This window comes from Mustela lutreola, chromosome 4 (assembly GCF_030435805.1).
Source record: "Mustela lutreola isolate mMusLut2 chromosome 4, mMusLut2.pri, whole genome shotgun sequence".
Taxonomy (NCBI): Eukaryota; Metazoa; Chordata; class Mammalia; order Carnivora; family Mustelidae; genus Mustela; species Mustela lutreola.
The window spans coordinates 122631355-122655019 of NC_081293.1; the positions used below are offsets into that span (position 1 = coordinate 122631355).

At 35.3% G+C, this 23665-nt stretch overlaps 1 protein-coding gene across 1 annotated transcript in view; it reads right to left on the reverse strand.

The window, feature by feature from the left end:
* SEMA3E (semaphorin 3E) overlaps positions 1–23665 on the reverse strand; it is a 255031-nt gene that overhangs the window by 24950 nt on the left and 206416 nt on the right. The window contains exons 6-14 of the mRNA XM_059170981.1: positions 18999–19118; positions 17535–17677; positions 16376–16490; positions 15901–15970; positions 12854–12998; positions 10460–10682; positions 7278–7369; positions 4375–4416; positions 2531–2697 (exon numbers count right to left, since the gene is read on the reverse strand). Coding sequence (XP_059026964.1) covers positions 2531–2697; positions 4375–4416; positions 7278–7369; positions 10460–10682; positions 12854–12998; positions 15901–15970; positions 16376–16490; positions 17535–17677; positions 18999–19118 — 1117 coding nt within the window. The remainder of the gene's footprint in view (positions 1–2530; positions 2698–4374; positions 4417–7277; positions 7370–10459; positions 10683–12853; positions 12999–15900; positions 15971–16375; positions 16491–17534; positions 17678–18998; positions 19119–23665) is intronic.

The following is a 23665-nucleotide window of genomic DNA, read 5'->3' on the forward strand; positions in this document are numbered from 1 at the left end:
GAGATGCAATCAGATAATTCAGGTATGCAATGTGAAGAATAATGCAAAATTTTGCAATGTCAGTAGTATGCAAAGAGTATGTTGAAAGTCATGAAAGCAAGCATTCATCCCCCAACAAGGGTTCAATTCATTTTATACTATCTTCATATAACTGTCTTTTATCTCAGCATTTTAAAAAGACTGTAAATGTTCAAGAGTTTGAGAAAGGTTAATCAAAGTTGCCTTTTATTCCAAAAGTTGCCTATTTCTCTTCTCTGTCTTGCCACTTAGAAACTTTTAAAGAGAACACCAGAATGAGACAACATACAAGAGCCAGGGGAAGTAAAAGACTTAGCTATATAAATTATAGTGTATTTTGGAAGACTAATTTAAACAAGTGGTTTGGATTGCGAATTAATGTTTTTCCTCTGTTGACTCATTTTCACTCTGTGAACAGAAAAGTATTTATTTTAATGACCAGTTTTCAATTTCTGCTTCTAGTCAGGTCTGAAGCAAAAATGATCTGCTGTAAAAGCAAACTATTTTCCTTTTCATGTGCTGGAATCCATCCAAAAAGTTCTCCTCCAGGGGTGAGTGATGGTTCAAAAGGATCTGACACCACTGAGAGATCTCCATTACATGTCACTGAGCTGAACTCGTTCATGTGTGAGCACGGCTCCTGACTCGAGCACTGAGCACCTTCCTAAGATTTTGCCCATTCATTTAACTTTCACTAAATAACTTTCTGTCCGCCCTTTGCAAATATATTATCAAGCCAGTAGATGTATACTTCAGTAAGATGCGCCATGGATCAAGAAGGATTGAGGTATGGAAACTGTTCAGTTAGAAGAATTCATCACCCTTACTGGATACCTGAAACAAAACCTTGTTATTCACAAGTATTTGATGCACGGCTTTCAAATGTTGCTATTATCGCTAATAACAATAAAATAATTCATTTTATTATTTTCGGTGAAATTATCTTTCCACCTTTAGAACCAGCTTCTCTACTCCTAACCTAGGGAACTACATGGTTTTCCATGAACATTCTATGCCTTTTGTAAAATTCCCTTTAACTGGAATCTTCTTATATCTCTACCTACAAGACTGAGCTCAAAGGTTGAGTTATTCTGGGAATTAAATAATGTCTAACATATACTGCACTTAGTCTAGTACTTTATACATAATAAGTGCTCAGTAATGACCTACTATCATCCTGATTTACAATTACATTTCCCACTTTAGGTTCTGATTTCATATAGCCAAGGATTATCGACCGCTTCGTCACCCTCCTCACACATAGTACAGTAGTTGGCATAATGGGTGAATAATTCACTGAACACTATTTTTACATAGTAACATGGCTAAATTCTTCAAGAAGTGTTTTTAAATATCAATAAGCCTTTGTACAACATCAATTTGCTTGATTCTTGAAAACACTTTGTAAGTTAAACATTAACAAATATCCTCTCAAAGGATCTTTTCACTATGCCTATGATATACTTTAATTACTCATCACACCGTGTTAATTTAGCTAATGTCAAATTAACAAAGGTTTTGAATGGGTGACTACGTTTTGCAAAAGCAAGATTCTACTACATATGTGACCTCATAAAAATAATAACTATATTAAGGTGGGTTAAATTAAATTTTTTAAAAGTTTGAAGTAATCCAGAATAGAAGAGTAAAAATAACTGAAATCAGTAAAAACTTAATTCTCAGTAAGGAAACTGTATATAGTTTGATGTTTTGCTTTATATTGTCTTTGGCCACTTTACTAGGAGAAAAAAATAAATGCTTATTCTATAACAGATAACAATGTTTTCCTTTATGTTTCCTTGCAAAGAACACACAATTTTATATAGCTTGAGCAAAGAAATATCTCCATCCTTCAAAATACTTTCTGGACCTCCAGATCTTCTTTTCAAAGAATCCCGAGATCTACCTTCTCTTACAAGTGGCAATGACCTCGCTGAATTGTACACATCAGAGTTTGGAGGTCTCTAAGTGCCTTTCATTTGTGTTGAATTAAATCACACGTTTCATTAATTATACAGGTCATACATTTGCCTAGGAGTTAAAATATTCACTTTCAAAATGAAATAAATGAAGACCAGCTGGTTGAGAGGACATGGGGCAAATGCAGGATGTATTTTAGAATTTATTTATTTATTTTTCTTTCAAGTCTTTGAATCCCTCATGTGAGGTGGCTTGCCATTTCCACATTTTAAGTTTATCTAAACGGGTTTCATGTCTTGCAATATGAGTGTCAGGAGGGGGAAGAGTTGATTCAAACATGGGTAAAAAATAAATAAAATAAAATAAATAAAAATCCAATAAAAACTCCATTCTCTACACAGTAATTGAGAGGAGTTATTTTCAGGGAAAATTCAACTTTTGGAGCTTATATTATGAACAAAGTATGATTACGAGGGCTTACTTAAACAAAATTAACGTGGTTATTTTCATGGGATGGGTGCAGAATAAAAGATATTTGACAAAGTGCGATGGCTTTTCTAAACCAGGGAATTACCGCATTGAGGCCTCTCACCTCTTTGCATGGGTGCCTGTCGGGTAATACCGGGAACAGGATATGCCATCCCAGGCACAGTAAGGGTCTCGAGCCAGGCAGCAATCAGCACAAGCACTTCCGTACATGTCGCACTGATGGAATCTGACTTGGGCCACAGCAGAAGCCGATCCAATATACAGCTGTTGCTAGAGACATCAAACAACAGAGAGGCCGCTAGCAGAAATGGACGGAACTCTCAGTGAATTTCACATTTATACACATTCACTTCGGTGAATATTCATTTGAATTACTGCAGCTACTCAGGAGGGGTAACAGAACACTGGTTCTCTAAGATTTGAAATACATTTATAGACCTGGACTCCCGTAAACAAAATTGCTAGAGTGAGCTTGACAAAATTCTCAAGAAGTTGACTGTTCTTTTGTTATTTAAATAGAAAGCCTCTTTCATCGTTTAACACTGTAGGTCTTTTTAAAAGAACTTTAGGGATGTCCAATAACAGACAGAGTAAGTAAATGATCTTTTGTTATTGTTGCATTTATAAAAGTGAGACGTAACTGACAAGTAATACCTTATTAGTTTCAAGCGTATGATATAAGGATTCAGTATCTGTATGTATTGTGAAATGACCATAGTAAGTCTAACATTCCTCAACACCGTATCGGTAGAATTGTTTTTCGTGTAATGAAAACTTTTAAGATGTGTTGTCTTAGCAACTTTCAAATATACATTAGGGTTTCATTAACCATAATCACTATGCCATATATTACATTCCAAGGTCTTCCTCTATAATTGAAGTTTGTACCTTTTGATCCCATCTACCCATTTTGCCCACCTCCCACCCCTTGTGTCTGGCAACTGCCAAACTGTTTTTCGTTAAAAAAACAAAACAAAACAAAACAAAACAAAAAAAAAACCCTCATTTTTTTGTGGAGTTAGTTTTAATCTCACATATCAGTGAGTTTACATGGTATTTGCCTTTTCTTATTTCACTTAGTATAATGTTCTCAAGTCCACCCATGCTGTCACATATGGGAGAATTTTCTTCCTTTTTGTGGCCGAATGATATGCCATTGAACATATATGCCACATTTCCCCTCTCCATTTATCTACTGATGGGCACTTAGGTTGTTTCCATGTCTTGGCCATTGCAAATAATGACACAATAAATGTGGGTACAGATGCCTTTCAGAGTTAGAGTTTTGTTTCCTTTGGAAAATCACCCAGAAATGAAATTGCTTAATCATATGTTCTATTTTTAATACATTCAGGAAACTCTCTAATGTTTTCCATATTGGCTGCACAAATTTGCATTCCCACCATTAGTGCACACTAACATGCAACATTTAAAACACTGATTCAGATATATACACAGAATGAGGGAATAAACTGTAAGATACATTGTTAAGTAAAAACAGTAAGTAGCAGAACAATTAACATTACAAGTTCCTGTTTGCCTAGACATAAATGGTCACTTATAAATACATTTGAGGTAATATATGCAACAGCTTTTTCTGGAGAAATTTGCACCAGAAACTGGTTCTAGTAAAGTGGAGAGGAGGTTTGTGTTTCACTGCACACTTTTTTGTATTACCATCATTTACCGTTATTTTTGCGAGAGCTCTTTTTTGTAAGAGCTCTTCTGCTCTTACAGAAGAGCATCCTATCATGATTATAGAAGTAAATCTACTCTTACCTACCTTCTTCCAATAATAGAAAAAGAAATCCATTACATGTGAGTCACTATTTTTATCAGAGTAAAACTGTAACTTATTCATCTATAAGCACGTGTACTTTAGCTCTTTATCATTGACCATGACTCCCATATATACACAAGTACACTTGCACATACACACAAACTTACTCTCTTTGAAGAAATCTCCATAGAAATAATAGGAACTGGGTCCTGAAAAAAAAAGTTTAAGCTTTTAAAGAAATACAAAAACATATTTTAATATGGTTGCAAATCATCTGAACTCATATTAGATATATAACTAGTTCTATGCTAGCCTATACCTTTCATTTTAGCAAATCAATAGGAACTTATAATTACATTAAAATATAGCTTTCTTGGACACCTGGGTGGATTAGTGGGTTAAAGCCTCTGCCTTCAGCTCAGGTCACGATCCCAGGGTCCTGGGATTGGGCCCCGCATCAGGCTCTGCTCAGCAGGGAGCCTGCTTCCTCCTCTCTCTCTGCCTGCCTCTCTGCCTACTTGTGATCTCTGTTTGTCAAATAAATAAATAAAATCTATAAAATAAAATAAAATACAGCTTTCTTTTAAAAACTCTTTTTAATGGAATAGGTTAGATACGTAAGATGGAAAAAGTGGTGGATAATCTAAATAGCTCACCATTTGTTTCTGAAATGTAATTTTTGTATTTGCATATTACTCAAGTTTTGGAAACTCAAGTATTTTAATAACTATCAGAGTCATAGTGTTCTTTCTCATGAAGTATTAGAACCATTAGAAGTGAAACAGTTGTCTCTGAATAGATGATACTGTTAACAAACCATGTGACTTTAATTGCTTAAATCCAGGTCTAACAAAATACTTTTTCTGTTGGAGTTATCACAGTCAATCAATAGGAGCCCAGGTTGCTTTGAGCAAGATGAATAAGTTCATTGTCTTCAAAATGCAACAGAGGAAAGATGATCTATAACACAGCTTTGAGAGCCTGTGTGTTATTCCAGGGCTGGTGATTAAAACTAACGTGTCTCAAATGAATACCACAAACTCAGGTGGTTTCTGCCAGGAGACAAGCAACAGGCAGGTGGGGTCCGCTCAGTGGACGGTAATCCTTCAAATAATTATTTTTTGAAAGAGAAAATCTAATCCCCTGTGTCAATATTTTAAACTACAGAACGCTTTAGGCAGGCATGCATGCCCTCATTTATTCATTCAAGTGACAATGTTTCTTAGGATTGATAAGAACAAAACACTGTGGCAGGTGCTCCTCAGAGGGGAGCTAGGTCCCTGAAGTGAAATGAAATCTGACACAGAAACCCAATACGCAAGATAAACAAAAACATAGCTGCTCTGGTTGAGATAGAACATGCTTACCCTTGGTGTGTCGATGGGCAATGTAATCTCTCCAGGACAGCCAAGGTGAAATGAACTGTTTCTCACCAATAAACATATTTGCATATGTATCCATTACAAACATGCATGATCTTAATAATTTGCAGCCTTTTTGAAAAACAAATTTGCTTACTTGCTAAAATTTATTTGTAATCCCAATATTAATATTTACAGTGTTCTGGGGTCATTCGTGAACACAAGTAGGCACCAAGAGGCAATAAATTTTGGCTGCCCAGCAAGTACAACCCCAGCTGAGATCAATGAATGCGACACTGCCTTCTTGTTTCAGCTCTCCTACTCGAAACAAGTGTCCTTTTCATGGTCTATTTAATGCCATGGTTTTTCACATTTTTGTGCTTTTTACTGGCAATTTTGATGTTTAAAATGACCTCTAAGCAAAGCGCTGAAGTGCTCTCTAGTGTTACAAAGCTTCAAAAGGGCTGTGATGTGTATTACGGGAAAATACACAGGTTAAGTAACTCTGTTCATGTACATGTTATAGTGCTGTGGTCCATGAGCTCCATGTGAGTTAATAAAAAATATACAGTAAATAAGGTGCCTTCCAATAAAAACACACTGAGAACAACGTTATATATTGACCAGTTGACAAAAATGTGACTAGAGACTCACAGGAACCTAACCCTGTATGTCCCCTAGGAGCACTCACCAGTATTCACTAATGTGGTGTTCATGGTGATTTTATTATTTTTTTTAATTTATTTTTTAAAAGAGTTTATTTATTTATTTGACAGACAGAGATCACAAGTAGGCAGAGAGGCAGGTAGAGAGACTGAGAGGGAAACAGGCTCCCTGCTGAGCAGAGAGCCCGATATGGGGATCAATCCCAGGACCCTGGGATCCTGACCTGATCCAAAGGCCGAGGCTTTAACCCACTAAGCCACTCAGGCACCCCTCATAGTAATTTTAAAAACCATAACTGTCACTAATATTGACACTTGAGCCTGTGTGTGTGTGTGTGTGTGTGTGTGTGTATGCATATGCATACATGTAATTGTCATGTCTAACCTTTGCATTATCATTTTTTAGTTTTTTTTTTACTAACTTTGTGGTAATTGATATGTTATGAAAAAAAGCAATATACTCATCACAATGTCCACAACATGAAATCTACTGTTTTGCTTTAATGGTTTAGGTTGGTAGTACATTGGTAAAATGAGACTTTGCAATAATGATTCTGGAATTCGTATGTGGTATGTGTTATTTCTTTTTTTTTTTTTTTTAATATTTTATTTATTTATTTGAACAGAGAGAGATCACAAGTAGGCAGAGAGGCAGGCAGAGTGAGAGGGGGAAGCAGGCTCCCTGCTGAGCAGAGAGCCCGATGCGGGACTCGATCCCAGGACCCTGAGATCATGACCTGAGCTGAAGGCAGCAGCTTAACCCACTGAGCCACCCAGGTGCCCGGTATGTGTTATTTCTTTAAGTCATAGTTCATATACTGAAATTCTTTTCATGCTGGCTGGGCAAATACTGGCCTTCTCCTTTGAATAGTCTGCGATAATCAAATAGATTTTAAACCATTCTTCACTTCAAATTCATTCTGAATTCACAACCTACCCATTAGAAAAAAAACTGACCTAACATCTTTCCTATTTACAACTCATTTGCAATTGTCTGTAATACATAAATGTTGGCTATTTCCTTTTCCTTCTTATAAAAAATACCTTGAATATCTGAAGTTCTTCTAGAATTACTTCTTCCATTGACTCTGTCTCTTGGTTATAAATTGTGATTACTTTCAGAACAATTCCATTATCTGTAAGAAAGGAAAAGAAGAGATAAACCAGAAGGTTGTCACAATCTGGTTTGCAAAACAATTAAGAATCATGTAGGGACTATGAATTTGAATACGCTTTGAGATTTAGATGCATGAAACATTTATTCATCACTGGCTGAAACAATATGACTACTTACATATTCATATTTTCAATTAGTAAAATATAACTTTATATGATTGGCTAAAAAATAAGAACAAATAAAATGTAATTATTTTTCAAATAATTTGATTCAGAATTCAATCAAAGATTGAGAAATCAAAATGTATTAATATACACAATAGCCAAACTATGGAAAGAACCTAGATGTCCATCAACAGATGAATGGATAAAGAATATGTCATATATATATATAATGGAATACTATGCAGCCATCAAAAGAAATTACATCTTGCCATTTGCGACGACGTCGATGGAACTAGAGGGTATTATGCTTAGCAAAATAAATCAATAGGAGAAAGACAACTATCATATGATCTCCCTGATATGAGAAAGTGGAGATGCAACGTGGGGGCTTTGGGGGGTAGGAAAAGAATAAATGAAACAAGATGGGATCAGGAGGGAGACAAACCACAAGACACTCTTAATCTCACAAAACAAACTGAGGGTTGCCAGGGGTAGGCATTTAGGGAGAGGGTGGTTGGGTTATGGACACTGGGGAAGGTATGTGCTATGGTGAGTCCTGTGAAGTGTGTAAACCTGGTGATTCACAGACCTGTCCCCCCGGGGCTAAAAATACATTATATATTAATAAAAATTAAAAAAATTTAAAAAGTATTAATGTATACACAATATTTGATATCATGATATATACGTACACACATTTTTAATAAGAAAAATTTCAAGTACATATTATTGAGAGAACAGAATAAGTACTCTTGCACTAACCATTTAGTTTCTATAACTGTCAATAGCTTTATAAATTTAAATTCATAATTTAAAATTCCACCTAGTTTTTATTATATCTGATATGCTGAGCTTGGTCTTTTCAATATAAAGACACTAATTTGCCTGTAAGAATAATTTGATGTAGTGCTATAAACAGCTCAGAAAAAATAAGCACTTTGGAGGTAATAACCCAATAATTATATGGTATTTAACTAATTTGTTAAAGAATTATCAAATTTTGTGGTTGGTTAATGAAATTTGTTTAAAATAAAACTAGTAAAGGGGCGCCTGGTGGCTCAGTGAGTTAAAGTCTCTGCCTTGGGCTCAGGTCATGATCCCGGGTCCTGGGATCAAACCCCACATCGGGCTCTCTGCTCAGCAGGGAGCCTGCTTCCTTCTCTCTCTGCTGCCTCTCTGCCTGCTTGTGATCTCTGTCTGTCAAATAAATAAAATCTTAAAAAAAAGAAAAAAAGAAAAGAGAAGAAAACTAGTAAGAGTTACCTGGATAATACATGAAAAGGAATATAAACTATAATTTTTAAGCTGAGAACACATAATAAATTTTTTATTATTCGATTATTATTATATCAAGCAAAAAGCAAAGATGAAATTCAAATTATTAATTTCCAACTAGTGATTTGCAATAAGGACGTTCTCTCTCTATATACAGCATTTTATAAACACACACACACACACACACACACACACACACAGAGTATTAAAGCACAGGTGGAAAAATAACTCTCATTTGTGGGGTTTTCCAATGTTGTACTTATCACACTTTCATCAAATAGGTTCTTTTGTGTTGTAGAGCTGTGGCTCAATACAATGATATCTCTGAGTTAAACATCGTTTGCATGATAGCATAAGTATATACCTGATGTTTCTGGAATTCTTTCAAACAGCTTTGGTCAATCTAATGAAAGAGTATTTCCAAAAACAGTCTTGAACTGATAGACTGTGTATGACTGCTCCTTTCCAGGACATTTAAAAATAACATATCTTTTCCCATACTTCCTCCTAAAAAATATTATTCTTGCTTATGGAAGTTAAAAAAAAATAGCTCTACTAGATGTCATTATGAGTGAATTCATGCATGGCCAAGTAATTTTTTTTTTTTTTTTGTAATTTTAAGTTTGTTAAAGAAATGTGATGCTTTGTTAATCTTGAATCTACCGTGCAGAGCGTATTATTGACATGAACCTTCTAAAATAAGGATAAAATACAGCCTACACCAGAGATCAATCTCTGCAAATCAGATGAATGTTTCCTCACTTAAATCATTGCTTTTTCAAAAAGTATGAATGGAGAAGCTGAAGCATCAGTGTTGATATTATATCCCGGTTCCTGAGCGGGGTCTCTGCGATGTCTCTGCAGAATTATGTCCGTGACTGAGGTTATGTATGGTAGGAAACTTCCTCCTCTAAAGAGCAACTGGTGTAGCAATGACTATCATGCATACGAAAAAAAAAAAGAAATGATGATTTAAAAGGCTTTTTAAATGGCTATAGGATTTTAAAGTACTTGACAGAATTTGTCATGTATTACCCAGATGCTAAAAGATGCCGCCTTCTCTTCCACAAGCTAGATAGATCTAAGGTATGGAATTAAGTGAAGTTGTAGATTTATTTGAAAATTTCACTTTTCAGCATCTATATTATTTTGTTTCCTTAATGCAGGATATTATAGCTCCACTCCAAAAGCTAACCTCCATTATGATTAACACTTGGCCTGTTTGGTACAAATGGTTGATTCTGATGGAACCTGATAAGCACTGTTGTGATTACAGATTTAGGTGAAGCTATTGTCCAAGTGGTTAAGAGCCTTGAGATCTTACTGAACAGCCAAAGGTAGCAATGGACCTGGGGGACAGACAGCACAGCCATCCTTGCTATGGTGGGCTCCTTCCTCTGTGAGAAGCTCTGCTTGGAACCAGTGTTGTTAATTAATGTCAATTACTCAATCCTCCACGTAGTTACTCTTCAAAGATACTGAGTATTGACTGTGTGTCAGAAATTATACACCGTAACTGCCCCAAATCCTCTCTTCCTTTGAAGTGAAAAGCAGTGTTCAAACGGGCTAACGGATTAACAGAAGATTTGTTGATAGTTTTTTAAAATACTAATAATGTTATTGATTTTAAGATTCCACAGACATGCCCGAGTACTTTGTAACCTCCTTACCTGTCCCAATGAACAAGACATCGTATTGACCATCCTCGGCTTCCACTCGATCCACTGCTATTTGTTTCAGGTTATATCTTCCATCTGTTTTTACCAGGATTGGTTTTTTATGGGCAGGTTTTATGGACTGGTACATAAGTGGATGGCTTCTTGCAAATCGAATGGCATCATCGGGGTAGTCTTTGGTGGTTCCGTATCTCCCACCATTCACTTTGCTGGCACACTGAATTGCAAATAGATAAGATACAGGTTTTTTGCCTTCTATCTAAGGAGCACATTTATTATCAATTATGAAAGCTATCAGGAAATGGACGTGTTCAATTAATTGACTGCAGTTACAAATATTTAGTGACCACAAATGCTTCATTAGAAAAATAAAATCTGCATTAAAGATTGCAGAGAAAGACCGAATCATTCCAAACATGCAGTTCTAGAAAAACACAGAAGTTAGCAAAAACTTTGAAAAATGAGGTACTAAATGATAATGGTACAATTCAAAGGTGGCAAAAATATGTATCACCATAAATATTGTTATTATTTCCCCCATTTTCTGAAATTTATTTTTTCACAGTGTAAATTAACTCCTGAAGGTAAACAATGTAATTTCATAGCAAAACAAAAAGCCTCTTTGTTGTGTTAAATCCCCCACCCAGGATTACGGATCACAACTGCACTTTAAAAAAAAGCTTTCCCATTACTAAGACTAAAATAATAATGTGATGGTTCCAATGGACTCAATGACTATAGAATTCTAGTGCGGTAACAAAGAAAGCTATTCAAATTCTGTCCGTGTTAATTGAGGAAAAAAAAAAAAACCCTCTCTGTTCTACTGTAATCCGTATGAATTTATATGATTTCTGTATGGATTCAATACAATAAATTGAGAAAATGAGAAATATTTGCAATAACATGCTGAATTCTTAAATCACTGACTCAAAAAATAAATGTTCAATAGCATCTCAGTTACTTCTTGGACTACCTTTAACTGTGTTGATTCATGCTTGTTATTAAGTACTCTTTCGTTTTGCATATTTCCCTCCAGAATCAGCAGCAATTACAATGGTTATGTTGATAAGGAATTTTCCACTTTTGGGTATAAATACAGTAGTGTAGTAATCAGATTCTGCAAAGAGGGCATTTTTAATGGTTTGTTTTAAAATTCAGGTCATATTTCTTAATTTGGTCTGAAGTTTTCACTGGAGTATACTTACATGATACATAATTGGAAACATTCTGGACCGGCCTGGAAACAGTTCAGTAACCAGTCACTTCCTCCAAATCTCCTTTAATACCATGTGGTTTCAAGAAGCATTTCCAGCAAAGCCACAGGAGTGGGTTTTCTCCATTTAAATTGTAATTTCAATCAATAGAGTGAAATAAAGTATATTTTATGTCTTACTGGAAGTAATAATTTTAAGCTAGTGAGAATGATTGAAATGGTAAAGCTTTACACTTGTTAATGGAGGTAAGGTTTGTTTCCACTTTGGATTTTGGCTCTGCAAAAATGGTTTCTACTTGACTTTCAAGTACTTGTGGAATCAACACAGGGATGGGTTTTCACCAGCTGCTCAAAGAAGTGCAGACTTTGACTTGTATGACAAGTTAAATGTCTGTTCTCCACGGTCCATGAGCACATACAATGAGCCTACATTTTGCCAACCTAGTCGTGCCCAGGATACACGATACAAAATCATCATCACTGTCATTGTCATCATCGGTTTTAGATACATGTATAAGTAAAAAGCACAGAAGTTTGCATGGATTGTTAGGGAGACTCTTGGCAGCACGAGTGCAGAGGCCAGTGGTAAAACTTCTGGAACTCTAGTAGCACTTTTGTATTGGAATTTTTCTTCTAGGAGCCAGCAAGGATGTTGAATGAGATGCTAAGTATTCTGGTGAGGCAGAGAAAAAGCTTCTTCCAGTTAAGCTAAAGTAAGAAGTAAGGAGAAAGTATGGCCTAGGGAACTTAGAGGCTGACTCAAATATTACAATGTAATTATTTGGTTACTTTCTCCCCCTTGCAATTGCATGTGGCACTCATTCTTCGGAAGAAATGGAGGAGGATGACGCTCTTTTTATTGGATGTTTCTGTGTTCACCAGTATCTTAAAAATACAATTTCAGTTGAGGTTACTCAGACAGCCAAAATAGCAATGATAATATACACTTTATAATGTTGCTAAGATGTACCCATCACAGATTTTTTTCATTAAATAAAAAGCATACAAGCAGATATAAGAAGGGATATTTCTTTACCATGATTTCTTTATTTTGGGGTGTAGAATTTCTTAACTGCTTAACGGAAGTTTTGTAAAGCACCTTAAACACTGAACAAAATATTGCTAAAGAGAGCCTTTAAAAAAATAAGAATACTTTTTTAAATGCCTAAACTTACGGAACCAGGCCTTGGATAAGGGACTCTTCCTTCATAGAGTGACCAGTGGTATTCAGGTCCTTCCTTATGTGCGTACGGTCCATTAAAGGCTGCCCGGATGCTAGACATATGATAGACACATATTGCATGCCCTCTAAATATATTACTGGAAAAAAAAAAAAAGTAGACAATTAGTCTTCTGGAACTGACTAGCAGTCAGCTAGTCACACACCTCAGAGTACAGAGAAAAGAAGTCTTTTGGATAAAAAAAGTTGCAATATCTTAAATAGAGGATATTCTAGAAATATTAACTACTGCAATATTTCAAGTACTGGAACTCTAAAACTTACCATTTCTTTATTTTCTTATTACAATAAACTGAAAATGACATTGTTAGACTAAAAAAAAGGACACCTATCACCTCACATTATTGTTAATCTGATATTGTGTTTTAATATTTTTATGAAGGAAAATAGGGCCTGACTATTTAAAAAGGTTTATTCCCGAGCTGAATTATTAATTTCAAGCTTTGTCTCCTTGACTGTTGTTTCATATTCAGAGTAGACAGTGTTTACCCAATCACTATGCTGTAAATACTGCTAATTCTGTTCAAATTTTATTTGATTTCTCAGTGCATATGATCAAATAACAAGTTAAAGTCTTATGAAACTTTGGGGCTTTGTTCTATTTTTTTACCTTGGGGTCACAGAGGCATCAATAGGCTTGCCGTATATCCCATCCTCCAGGGACCACCAGGCCACTGAAACTGTACCGGAGCGGAAAGATGACTGGGCTGAACTACATTAATTTGGGGGAGAATGACTTAAATTATATAAAACTTGAATTCTTTACCTCCGGAACTAGCAGCAACTGAAATCACTTTTTTTTTAAAGTTCTACTTGCAAAGGATAAAGACAGCCAATGACTAACAATAGCAAGTTTTACTGGGAGCATTTGTGATAAGATTCTGTGAAAGGACATTTTAAAGTGACTTGTTTTAAGAATTTGACCATTTTCCTTAATTTTGCATGATGTGAATGAATTCTACCATGTCCCCAGTATCCTGTGAGAATCAAAATAATTAATGTTTGGGAACGTGCTCTGCACAATGTACAGTTCTTTTTAAATGTAGAAGGTCCTACGCAGGGAGACACCTGTAGAACAGCAGTTACGTTCCTGTCCTAGGACATCAACTCACACATGCTGTAACACACCTTGAAGCAATTGGAAATGCCTGCGATAGTGAGAAAACCAGAGATGGTCTCCCAACCAAAGTGGCAATAAACCTTTGATCACCATGCTACAAATATCAACCTTTACGTCAGGTAACAGCTGGGAAGCCTTTTCCACAGATTTATGTATAAACTGAACAGTCAAATTGAAATTATGGAAGAAAATAACATGTTGTCTTTGCAATCTAGACAGATCCATTATGTGAACACTTAGGAAAGTAGCTTATAAAGTGACCATACGAACCCACAGAAAACCTATTCTGGTGATCCCGTAGTTTTTCTTTGTTATATAAAGCCATGGAATTAGAACACAACCCATATAAATTCTTCACCAGCCTAAGAATAAATATGAAGTTTAAAAAACAGAAGGATTTTCTGTGGACTGTGACAACTACTAATCTACATTCACTACTTTCCTTTGCATCAATGACGAGCTGATAGCAAAATTGTTTCCATGTTTCTCTGTTGAAGAAAAGGTCTCCTCAAAATAGCACAATATTTATTGAAAGAACTTTATTATTTTTCTCAAAGTGAGCATAAGAAATCTTCTGCTGGGAAAAAACCAAGCAGAAGCTTTGTGGAGAGACCCTGAGCAAACAAAGCAAACATGATTATAATAGTTTAAGTCCAGGGCAATGCAAAAGAGGAAGGGAACTTGATCATTCTATCCCTTTCAAGAGATATGAGGCATATTCTTTTTTTTTTTTTTTTAAGAATTATTTATTTGAGAGAGAAAGAAAGCACAAGGGCAAGGGAAAGTAAAAGAATGGAAGAAGGAGGGAAAGAATCTCAAGCCAACTGCACTGAGAGCAGAGCCCAAGATGGGGTTCCATCTCAAGACCCTGAGATCATGACCTTAGCCAAAGTCCAGAGTCAGATGTTTAACCATCTGAGCCACCCGGCACCCAAAGAAATATTCTTGATTTCTCATTCCAGGCATCTCACATCCACTCTCTCCTATTTGGAAAGACACACTCAGGAAATTATATATGTAAACTTTCAACCAAAACTGATTCTAATATTTTTTCATTCATATACTGACACATAGATGTGAAAGGATATTTCATATTTTTCCAACACTGTTTGATGGGCAAAATGCAAACATGTTAAAGAGAAAAATAATAGATTATATGCCCTAAACTTGAACAGCTTATATAAATTTAAAACATGGTAGGCAAATCACAAATACATGTTTGCTATGAAGGTACATGGGAGCAGGACCCCCTGAGTAAAGGAGTAAGCGAAGTGCTCTGTGATTAAGGTATCAAGGAATATTTCTTACGGATGGCAACCGACCAGCACTAGAGAACTGATAAAAGTCAGTGTTGGAAGAGAGTCATTTGAAGCAAAACAAGTGGGCAAATAAAATCATAGTGATGGAACGAACCCTAGAGTTAGAAATAGATTCTGTGAAGGCATAATCTTACAGGAAAACTTCCAAAGCCGAGTGGCTAACAGTTGACAGAGAGCCTTGAAAACGTGACTTGGAAAACTATGTGACAATTAAAAGAATTATGCTAGCCTTTACAGCACGGAACAAATACCTTATAAACTGTGAGAAGCAAATCATCCTGTTGTAGGTCAGAGCGGAAGGGGATTAGGATACTGAGCACAGACCGAGCCTGGGGTGCTTCAAACAGAAACAAATAAAGATCTGAACTGAGATCATGGCTTTAAAAGTAAAAGAACAATTGCAAACATAAGAGAACAAAGAGAAATTGGTGACATAAAATAATAAACGGTGACAGTGGGTCAACAGTATTTCCAACTTACACAGTGAAGGAGTAGGGCGTATTTTGTTTCATCATGTTTTTATAGATCCTATGAATTTCTTACCTGGTAGTGTTAAAGAGTCCAAATATCACTGGGTTCTTATGATCTCTGGTGTGCAGCAAGAAAATATCCTCTGGAAAATTAAAGACCATTAGATGAGTATTTTTAGTCCTCTTTGCGTGTAAAGAAAATACATTGACATAAAATAGTTTAGAACCCACTGCAGATGTAAGACATCAATTTCTGTCCAGACACAGTCATATGGCCATGACCAAATCACAACAGAGTGAAACACCTGGCTGTTCAGGATGACCCTGAGCTGGGCCACAAGGAAGAAACGAGGTGCTGACTGCCAGCTACGGAGATGATCGCCTGTTCTGCAACTGCCCTGACCCCACCATGCAGACCAGGCCACAGTGAAAAGAAGAGAAACTTGCTCATTGTGGGAAGCAAGTTTTAATACGTGCTAGAAATAGAGAGGGGTAGAGAGAGGAATATACATCAAAGAGCACAACTTAATTCTCTCAAGAAGATTTACCTAATTCATCAAAATAGGTGTCAATTCCATTCATGCCTGGTACTGAGCAGACCAGTCTGGCTTTTAGTATAGTGCTGAACTTATTCACCAGTATCCTCTGTCCTCCTACATCATTCTGCAATGAACCAAAGCAGATGAGTGAGTACCTAAAGGACTTCTAACCACAACTGTGTATTATTAAACATGCAGATGAGAACAGTTGCAATTTTTTAATTTAATCTGGAAAGTGTAGCCGAATCCTCAAATAATACCATACCTGCAATTCCCCATAAAAACTATTTGAGGCTTGCACATTCTGCCTTGTTAGTATACTTTCACTCTGCGCCCTTAAATATACTTTCTAGACATTAAGGAATGTTAATAGAGTGGTCTATTCTATATAAAATAGTGGCTTTTATAATACAATAAACTTTATTATTATTTTAATGATAAATAATCTGCTTATCTTGGAGATACAGAAAACAACCACTCTTTTTTTCTAAAAAAAAAAAAAAAACAGTTTAAAATACATACATACACAGTACATACATATTATTTGCACACATATATACACACAAATGTACATACATGGACATAGATATGTATATATAAACTACCTCTTATTCTTAAATATCAAACTTTACATTTGCAATATTATTAGCATTCTCTCAATATATATTGCTACGTCATTTGGTTTTGAATATTCACTAACAGCCTATCTGAATACCCAATCAAACACAGATGTTTTTTCTAAAGAATCAATCAAATGACCTGTTGAAACATAGCATACATTACTTAGTATGTGGACTAAAGAAACTAAAAAGACCTTGGTTAAATTAATTTTTAAGAGGGGAGCTCAAACTTCTGTGTGGGAAGAAGTACAGCCTAACTACAGACTAGCTCTTCTTAGTACGGGTTGGAAAATGAGGAAGATCACATAAAAGGCACAGCTCTTCTAAGATAAAACTTTAGGGAGATGTTAAGTCTAAAGATTAGGTAGCAAATACTATTAGGCAGCCTGTAGAATCCTAGAACATCTTCCTTATTATTTATTTATTTATTTATCTATTTATTTTTGCCAGAAAATATTTTAAAGTAGAAAGCCTACAATACAATCACCAAGACCTGACGGTAAATCGGGAGGTAAGCATGCGGAACGGGAGAGAAAGGCGGTCCTCACCACACAGAGTCTCCCCACTCTGGCGTAAATTGCATGTGCGTTGCTCTCTGCCTCCAGGGCCTTCTCGGTAAAGAAGAAATACACTTTGTTGTCATCTCGGTCTTCGTTGTCGGGAATCAGATATGAACCTACAAATTTTGGTTCTACAGATATAAAGAAAAGTAGAAGAAAAGTAAAATGCTAAGTTATTCTAATAAATTGCATATCACATGGATGCTTCAGTATCAAAAAAGGCTCTTCCTTGAGATTTTTCTATCAACGGTAAAGTCATGTAGAGATCTCTACTCTCTTTGCAAACCAATAGTTTTGTTTAGATCTAGGAGAGTACAATTTAAATGGAAAATAAGAGTCAAGAAAGGAAAAAACAATGTCAAACAACATGCCTTAACATTGCATTCAAAGAACAGATTAGAGGCATGATGGTGATCATCTCCATAAATTTCCTCCCATGTATGTAAAAAGTCAACATAAATACATGTAAAATGGTTGAGTAGAGAAGTTTATCACCTTTTCAAATTCATAGACCAGTGCAGCTCATGGAAGACCATTTTAGTTTTAACGTAGAAAATTTATTTTAGGAGCGCCAGGGAGGCTCAGTCATTAAGTGTCTGCCTTTTGCTCAAGTCATGATTCTAGGGTCTTGGGGTCCAGCCCCATGTTGGGCTCCCTGCTCAGTGGAGAGTCTGTTGCTCCCTCTCTCTCTCTCTCTGTGCATCCCCCCTACTTGTACTCTCTCTCTCTCTAATAAATAAATAGAATATTTTAAAAAAGAAAATTTATTTTAAGTCTTTGTGTTTGTAGTCTAAGGGATCGGAGTGAACAACCCTTGCTTAATATACTATGTCAAATATTTTAATGATAACATGCTGCCAATAATGATTATGTACTCTAAAGCTTAATAAAAAGGCTAAAAATAATTTTAAAAATTCATTATTAAGTGATACTTCAATCCCTGGGATAGACCACTGTGACAAAACATAAACATCATTCCTTACAAGGATTCTGTCAGTAAGTGACTAGTGATTTTCCTAGAATTTTATTTGTCTCTAAAAACAATGTGATCCCATTAAAATAAGCAAAGCAATCAATGGATAATTTTGGAATTATACCAACTGACAAGAGAACAAAACAACTTACTGGATAAAAAGGGATTTTTTTTTTTTTTTTTTTTTTTTGCTTTTCATATATTTGGTTTATTTTCTTCCTTTAAATCCTGATTACTAAGTATTGCTATGAGGCCAATTTCGTTTTGTAATAGAGCCAGTTCATGCTGATATAAAATTACATTTTAATATAATTTAATTTAGGAATAATATTTTAATTAAGGAATATTACTAAAATTCTGAAATTTGTAAAAACTTTAGAAGACATTGTATCATTATTATGACCAAACCAGCAAATTTCCCATGAGTTCTAGACTTGCTTTCAGTTCCGACTTACATGCTCCTTCCTCCTGAACCCTACCTTTCAACAGACGCTCGTCGTCATGCTCGGTGCGAATGTGAGCCAGTCGCCCCATGCTCCGGAAGACTGCAGCGTCTCTGCCCCAGTAATCACTGTAGAGTCCAGTAAATAATTCACTACCTACATGGAAAAAGGAGTTAAAAAGAAGCCAGTGTTTGTTTCTGGATCTGACAACAATCTATAAGCCACAGTGACATCAAACATATACTGTGTATATGACCTTGTGAAATGAATACTACTACAAGAGCATGGATGGTACTGTGAGATCGCTAGGATTGGAATATCCACTGCCACTTATGAGCTGTGTGAGCTTGGGCTAGTTGCTTAGTCTTTCTGTGCCTCGGTTTCCCCATTCCCAAATAGGACTAGCGCTCAAAAGTATTGTAAAGAGTGAAGCACTTCAAACAACAGCTGGCATATATATTCATAAGACCTACATGAATCTGTTTTTTAAGATGTATTCATATATTTGAGAGAGAGAACACACACACAAACTGGGGGGAGGGAAAGAGAGAAAGAATCTCAAGCACGCTCCCTGTTGAGAGCAGAGCCCACAGATAGGCTTGATCTAATGACTCTGAGATCATGACCTGATCTGAAATCAAGAGCCGGACTTGTAACCGAATGAACCACCCAGGTGCCCCAAACCGATATGAGTATTTGACAAGTAAGCTGGTTCATTTTTTTTTACTAAACTTCTTTTATCCTTTATATCATCAGGGTATTATTATTAATTTTTATATTATTATTATTGGTATTATATGCAAGACAGCTAACTCAAATCCTTCTTGGAACAAGAGATTGCTTCCATGAACATGATTTTAGTATAGGAACCACAATGTCTGACAAAGTTGTAAATAATCCAATTCACTGTCATTAAATTTCTAAGTTGTGGCATAGATGGGAATGATATAGAGAATTTATAATTTAATCAGTTAACAGAATGAACGAAGTTAGTTATAACACGTGGTGGAGGACCCAGAGTGAAAATCAAATCAAGGAATCACAAATGTACGCCAGGGTTTCCCAAGAAACGACAATGTGTGTCCTTGGAAATAACCAGAAAAACATTAAAATAGCTTATGGGAAGAGGAAAAAATATAATAGAAAAATAAAATAAAGTTAAAGGGAACTGCAGAAAGACTAATACCTCTCAAGCTTAGGAACTTGGGAGTTCTCTTTTGTCCAAGGGACAACAAAAGATAACCAGTGCCCATGAGTGGGACCAGAGGCATTGTCCTGGACATATGCAGTTCAGGTGTCCTGTCTTTGGCAAAAATCTCTAAAAGAAGCAAATGATAGTATCAAATCAATAGAAGAAGCACCCTCAATTTAGGGCAGTACAATTCTCATAAGGAGTATCATACAACTCTGGTTGGTTTAAAAATATAGAGCGGATACTGAGCTCAATGTATTAATGTTTTCCTGTTAAATATGGAATATGTACATATGGCATTTGAAGTGCTTTAAAGTTTAAGAGAATTCAAATTAACTGTATCTCTAATTTAGTACATTTAAATGAATAATTGATTTTAGAATTTGAATTATTAAAGTTACGGGTATAAAAATCCAGCCAAGTACATAAACAGAATTTAAGAGAACTTGATTTCATGTTTATAAATTTTAGTTATTTAATGATTTATTTATTTATTTTAGAGAGACAGAGAGAGGTGGGGGGCAGAGGGAGAGGGAGAAAAATCTTCAACAGACTCCCTGCTGAGCATGGAGCCCCACTTAGGACTTGATCCCACAACCCTGAGATCAAGACCTGAGCCAAAATCAAGAGTCAGACACTCAACCAACTGGGCCACCCAGGTGATCCTCATGTTATAAATTTTATTAGATTTTTAAAATTATTTCAATATTTATAAAGGGTTTTTTTTTCCTAAGATAAGGCCTTTAAAACTTTGAAAAAAAACGTGAATAAACCAAATATGTTTGTATGGTTTAAAATTTGAGAAAGTAATCAAATGTGCTGTCAACAGGACACTTTATAAGAGAAGTTTATTTTCAACTTGAATTAATGACTTACTTTTTAAAAAGTAAAGATAATTGCTTTTGTTATAGCAGATTTAAAAATAGAAAAAATGAGATAGCGATTGAATTTGAAGGCTTAGGAAAAATAAGCTTTTAAAAATATTATAATAACAAACTAACGTTCATTTATACAAAGACAAGTAAGTGTAAATAGCTTCTTTTGTTCACAAAATCCACTAGGAATATTTAAAAAATATACAGGAAAAAGATAAATAAAATCCAGGTTTTCCCACAAAGGAATCTGCTTTTAAACTATACATCTATGTAATAAGAGAGAAACAGGAAAAGAAGAGGTAAATGTAGCAACGTATTAGAATTAACAATTGATGAATTCAGGTAAATGGTATAAAGGTGTAAATTTTACTCCTCTTTCTTTCTTTCTTTCTTTTTTTTGGATTTGAAAATTTTCCAGTTAACGGGTTAAAAAACAAAACAAAACTGGATTTGTTGAGTTCATTCCATACACTCGAGAAGGTACGCTAAGTAAGAGGTGTGATAAGGAAAGTTACAGAAAAGAAAAACAAAGATGCTTTATCTCTGGACTTAAAACATAATTTGATAGAAAAAATTACATTAGAACTCTTATTTAAGCATGTTCTTTGGTAACAGAAGGAAAAAGAGCAACATAATTTATATCAGAGCCAGTTAATGTTCTATTCATCAGAAGGTTATATCTGTGTGTGGTGAAGGCATATTTTGAGATAAAATGCATTTAGTGGTTAGGGATATAAACTGTTTGCGGGAGGCATTCTGCACTACTTGAACATGGATAAGAGTCATGTTAAATTCATTAAAAGGCCTTGGGGAACATCAACTTTATAGCATAAAAGAATGAGCTGACCCACAAGAGCTAGGTCATTGACTACTGAACTACCAGAATGAGGATTTTTCTGAAATGTTTTTGTTATTTTTTAACTTATATTCCCCATATAAAATATAAAGGCCATTTTGGAAAACTATCCTATTTTTAAAAGATTTTATTTACTTATTTGAGAGAGAGAGAGACAGAGTGAGAGAGAACATGGGAGAAGGTCAGAGGGAGAAGCAGACTCCCCATGGAGCTGGGAGCCCGATGCGGATCTCGATCCCAGGACTCCCAGGATCATGACCTGAGCCGAAGGCAGTAAGTCGCTCAACCAACAGAGCACCCAGGCACCCCTGGAGAATTATTCTAAACAAAACTTATTTTTCTTATGTGGACTTGGCCAAATGCTTAATGCACAACAGGTACAAAAAAATAAATTTCTTAAAAATCATGACAATTTTCTATTAAGTTTTTAATATCTGATTTCGCTTCATATCCTAAAAGACTTCTAGAACTTCACTATTTGAAAACATTACTATTATGAGAAAATAATCTTCTTATTAGTTCACAACAATTATTGCACTTATCCCAATCTGAAACACCCTATCAAAGTTCTACTCATTTTAATCAACTTCATAAATTTAACAAACGAGTACCCCTTGGAGACACTAGATGGCAGCCCTATAATACCAAATAATACCACATCCAAGGCACGTTATCTGCACAAAGGAAAAGATGATATATTACCAATTTTACCCAATTTCCCTTTTTGTATTCAGATAAAAGAAAATAGTTTGTGAACAATTCAAATAACACAATATGAGATGCATGACTTAAACTTCAAAGAAACCAGACAGGTGCTAAAAACCCGATGCTGTGTAAATGGAACCAAATGTGTTTCTGTTGGAAATGTTAGATTTTCCTCAGAAGGGAAAGGTTCTCCTTTCATAGCTTATTGTTAGTGTAAAGAACAAAATAAATTCATAATCACAGATAATAGTCATGTTTGGTAAAAAATCTTCCTAAGGGGGAAAAAAAACTTTTATGAGAAATCATCAAGTAGAATAAGCCTTAGGCACAACTATTACCTAATAGTAATTAAATGAGCCATTCAGCATCATTATAATTGATACTACTTACAGCAATACATAAAGTACATATGTACGACATCTCAACTGAACACTTTAAAATTATAACCATTTGATATAATTAGGGTAAATTTGTGAATCAATACCTTGGTATTTTACAGAGTATAAAAAAACCTGGATAAATCATATTTTCATGGACTAAAAAGAGAAAGGTTTCATATAAATAAAAAACATCTTCTAGAGTTTCAATGATAAGAATAGAACTATCCAAGTTTTTAGTTTTGTAGGTCTATGAAGACATGATATTTAATAAATGTATTAGCTTAGCCACAAGTTTAACTGGTATCTATTTCAATATTCTGAATATAAATAACCAACTTGATTTTTATGCCATATATTACATTTCATTTGTTATAGCACTGAATTCTGAGGGTGACGGATGTCATGTTAATTTTAGATGGTCAAGTGTGGTTATAATAAAAAAAAAATAGAGCATCTGCAGGGTGTTTTGACAGGTGAATGTAACTTATTATTGTCATGCTCAACATAGGCTCTCTGTACAGACACAGTAACAGTGGGAACAGTTCTGCACTGGAAATCTGTCACACTAAGCCCCCAGCTTGAAATCTGCTTTTCGATGTGTCATGGTCTTCATTGCTTGTAAAATCACAGAGACCTACCTGTAATTTCTTGAGCCTGCCCAACTTTTTTCCATTCTCTCTGCCTGGAAATGTTTT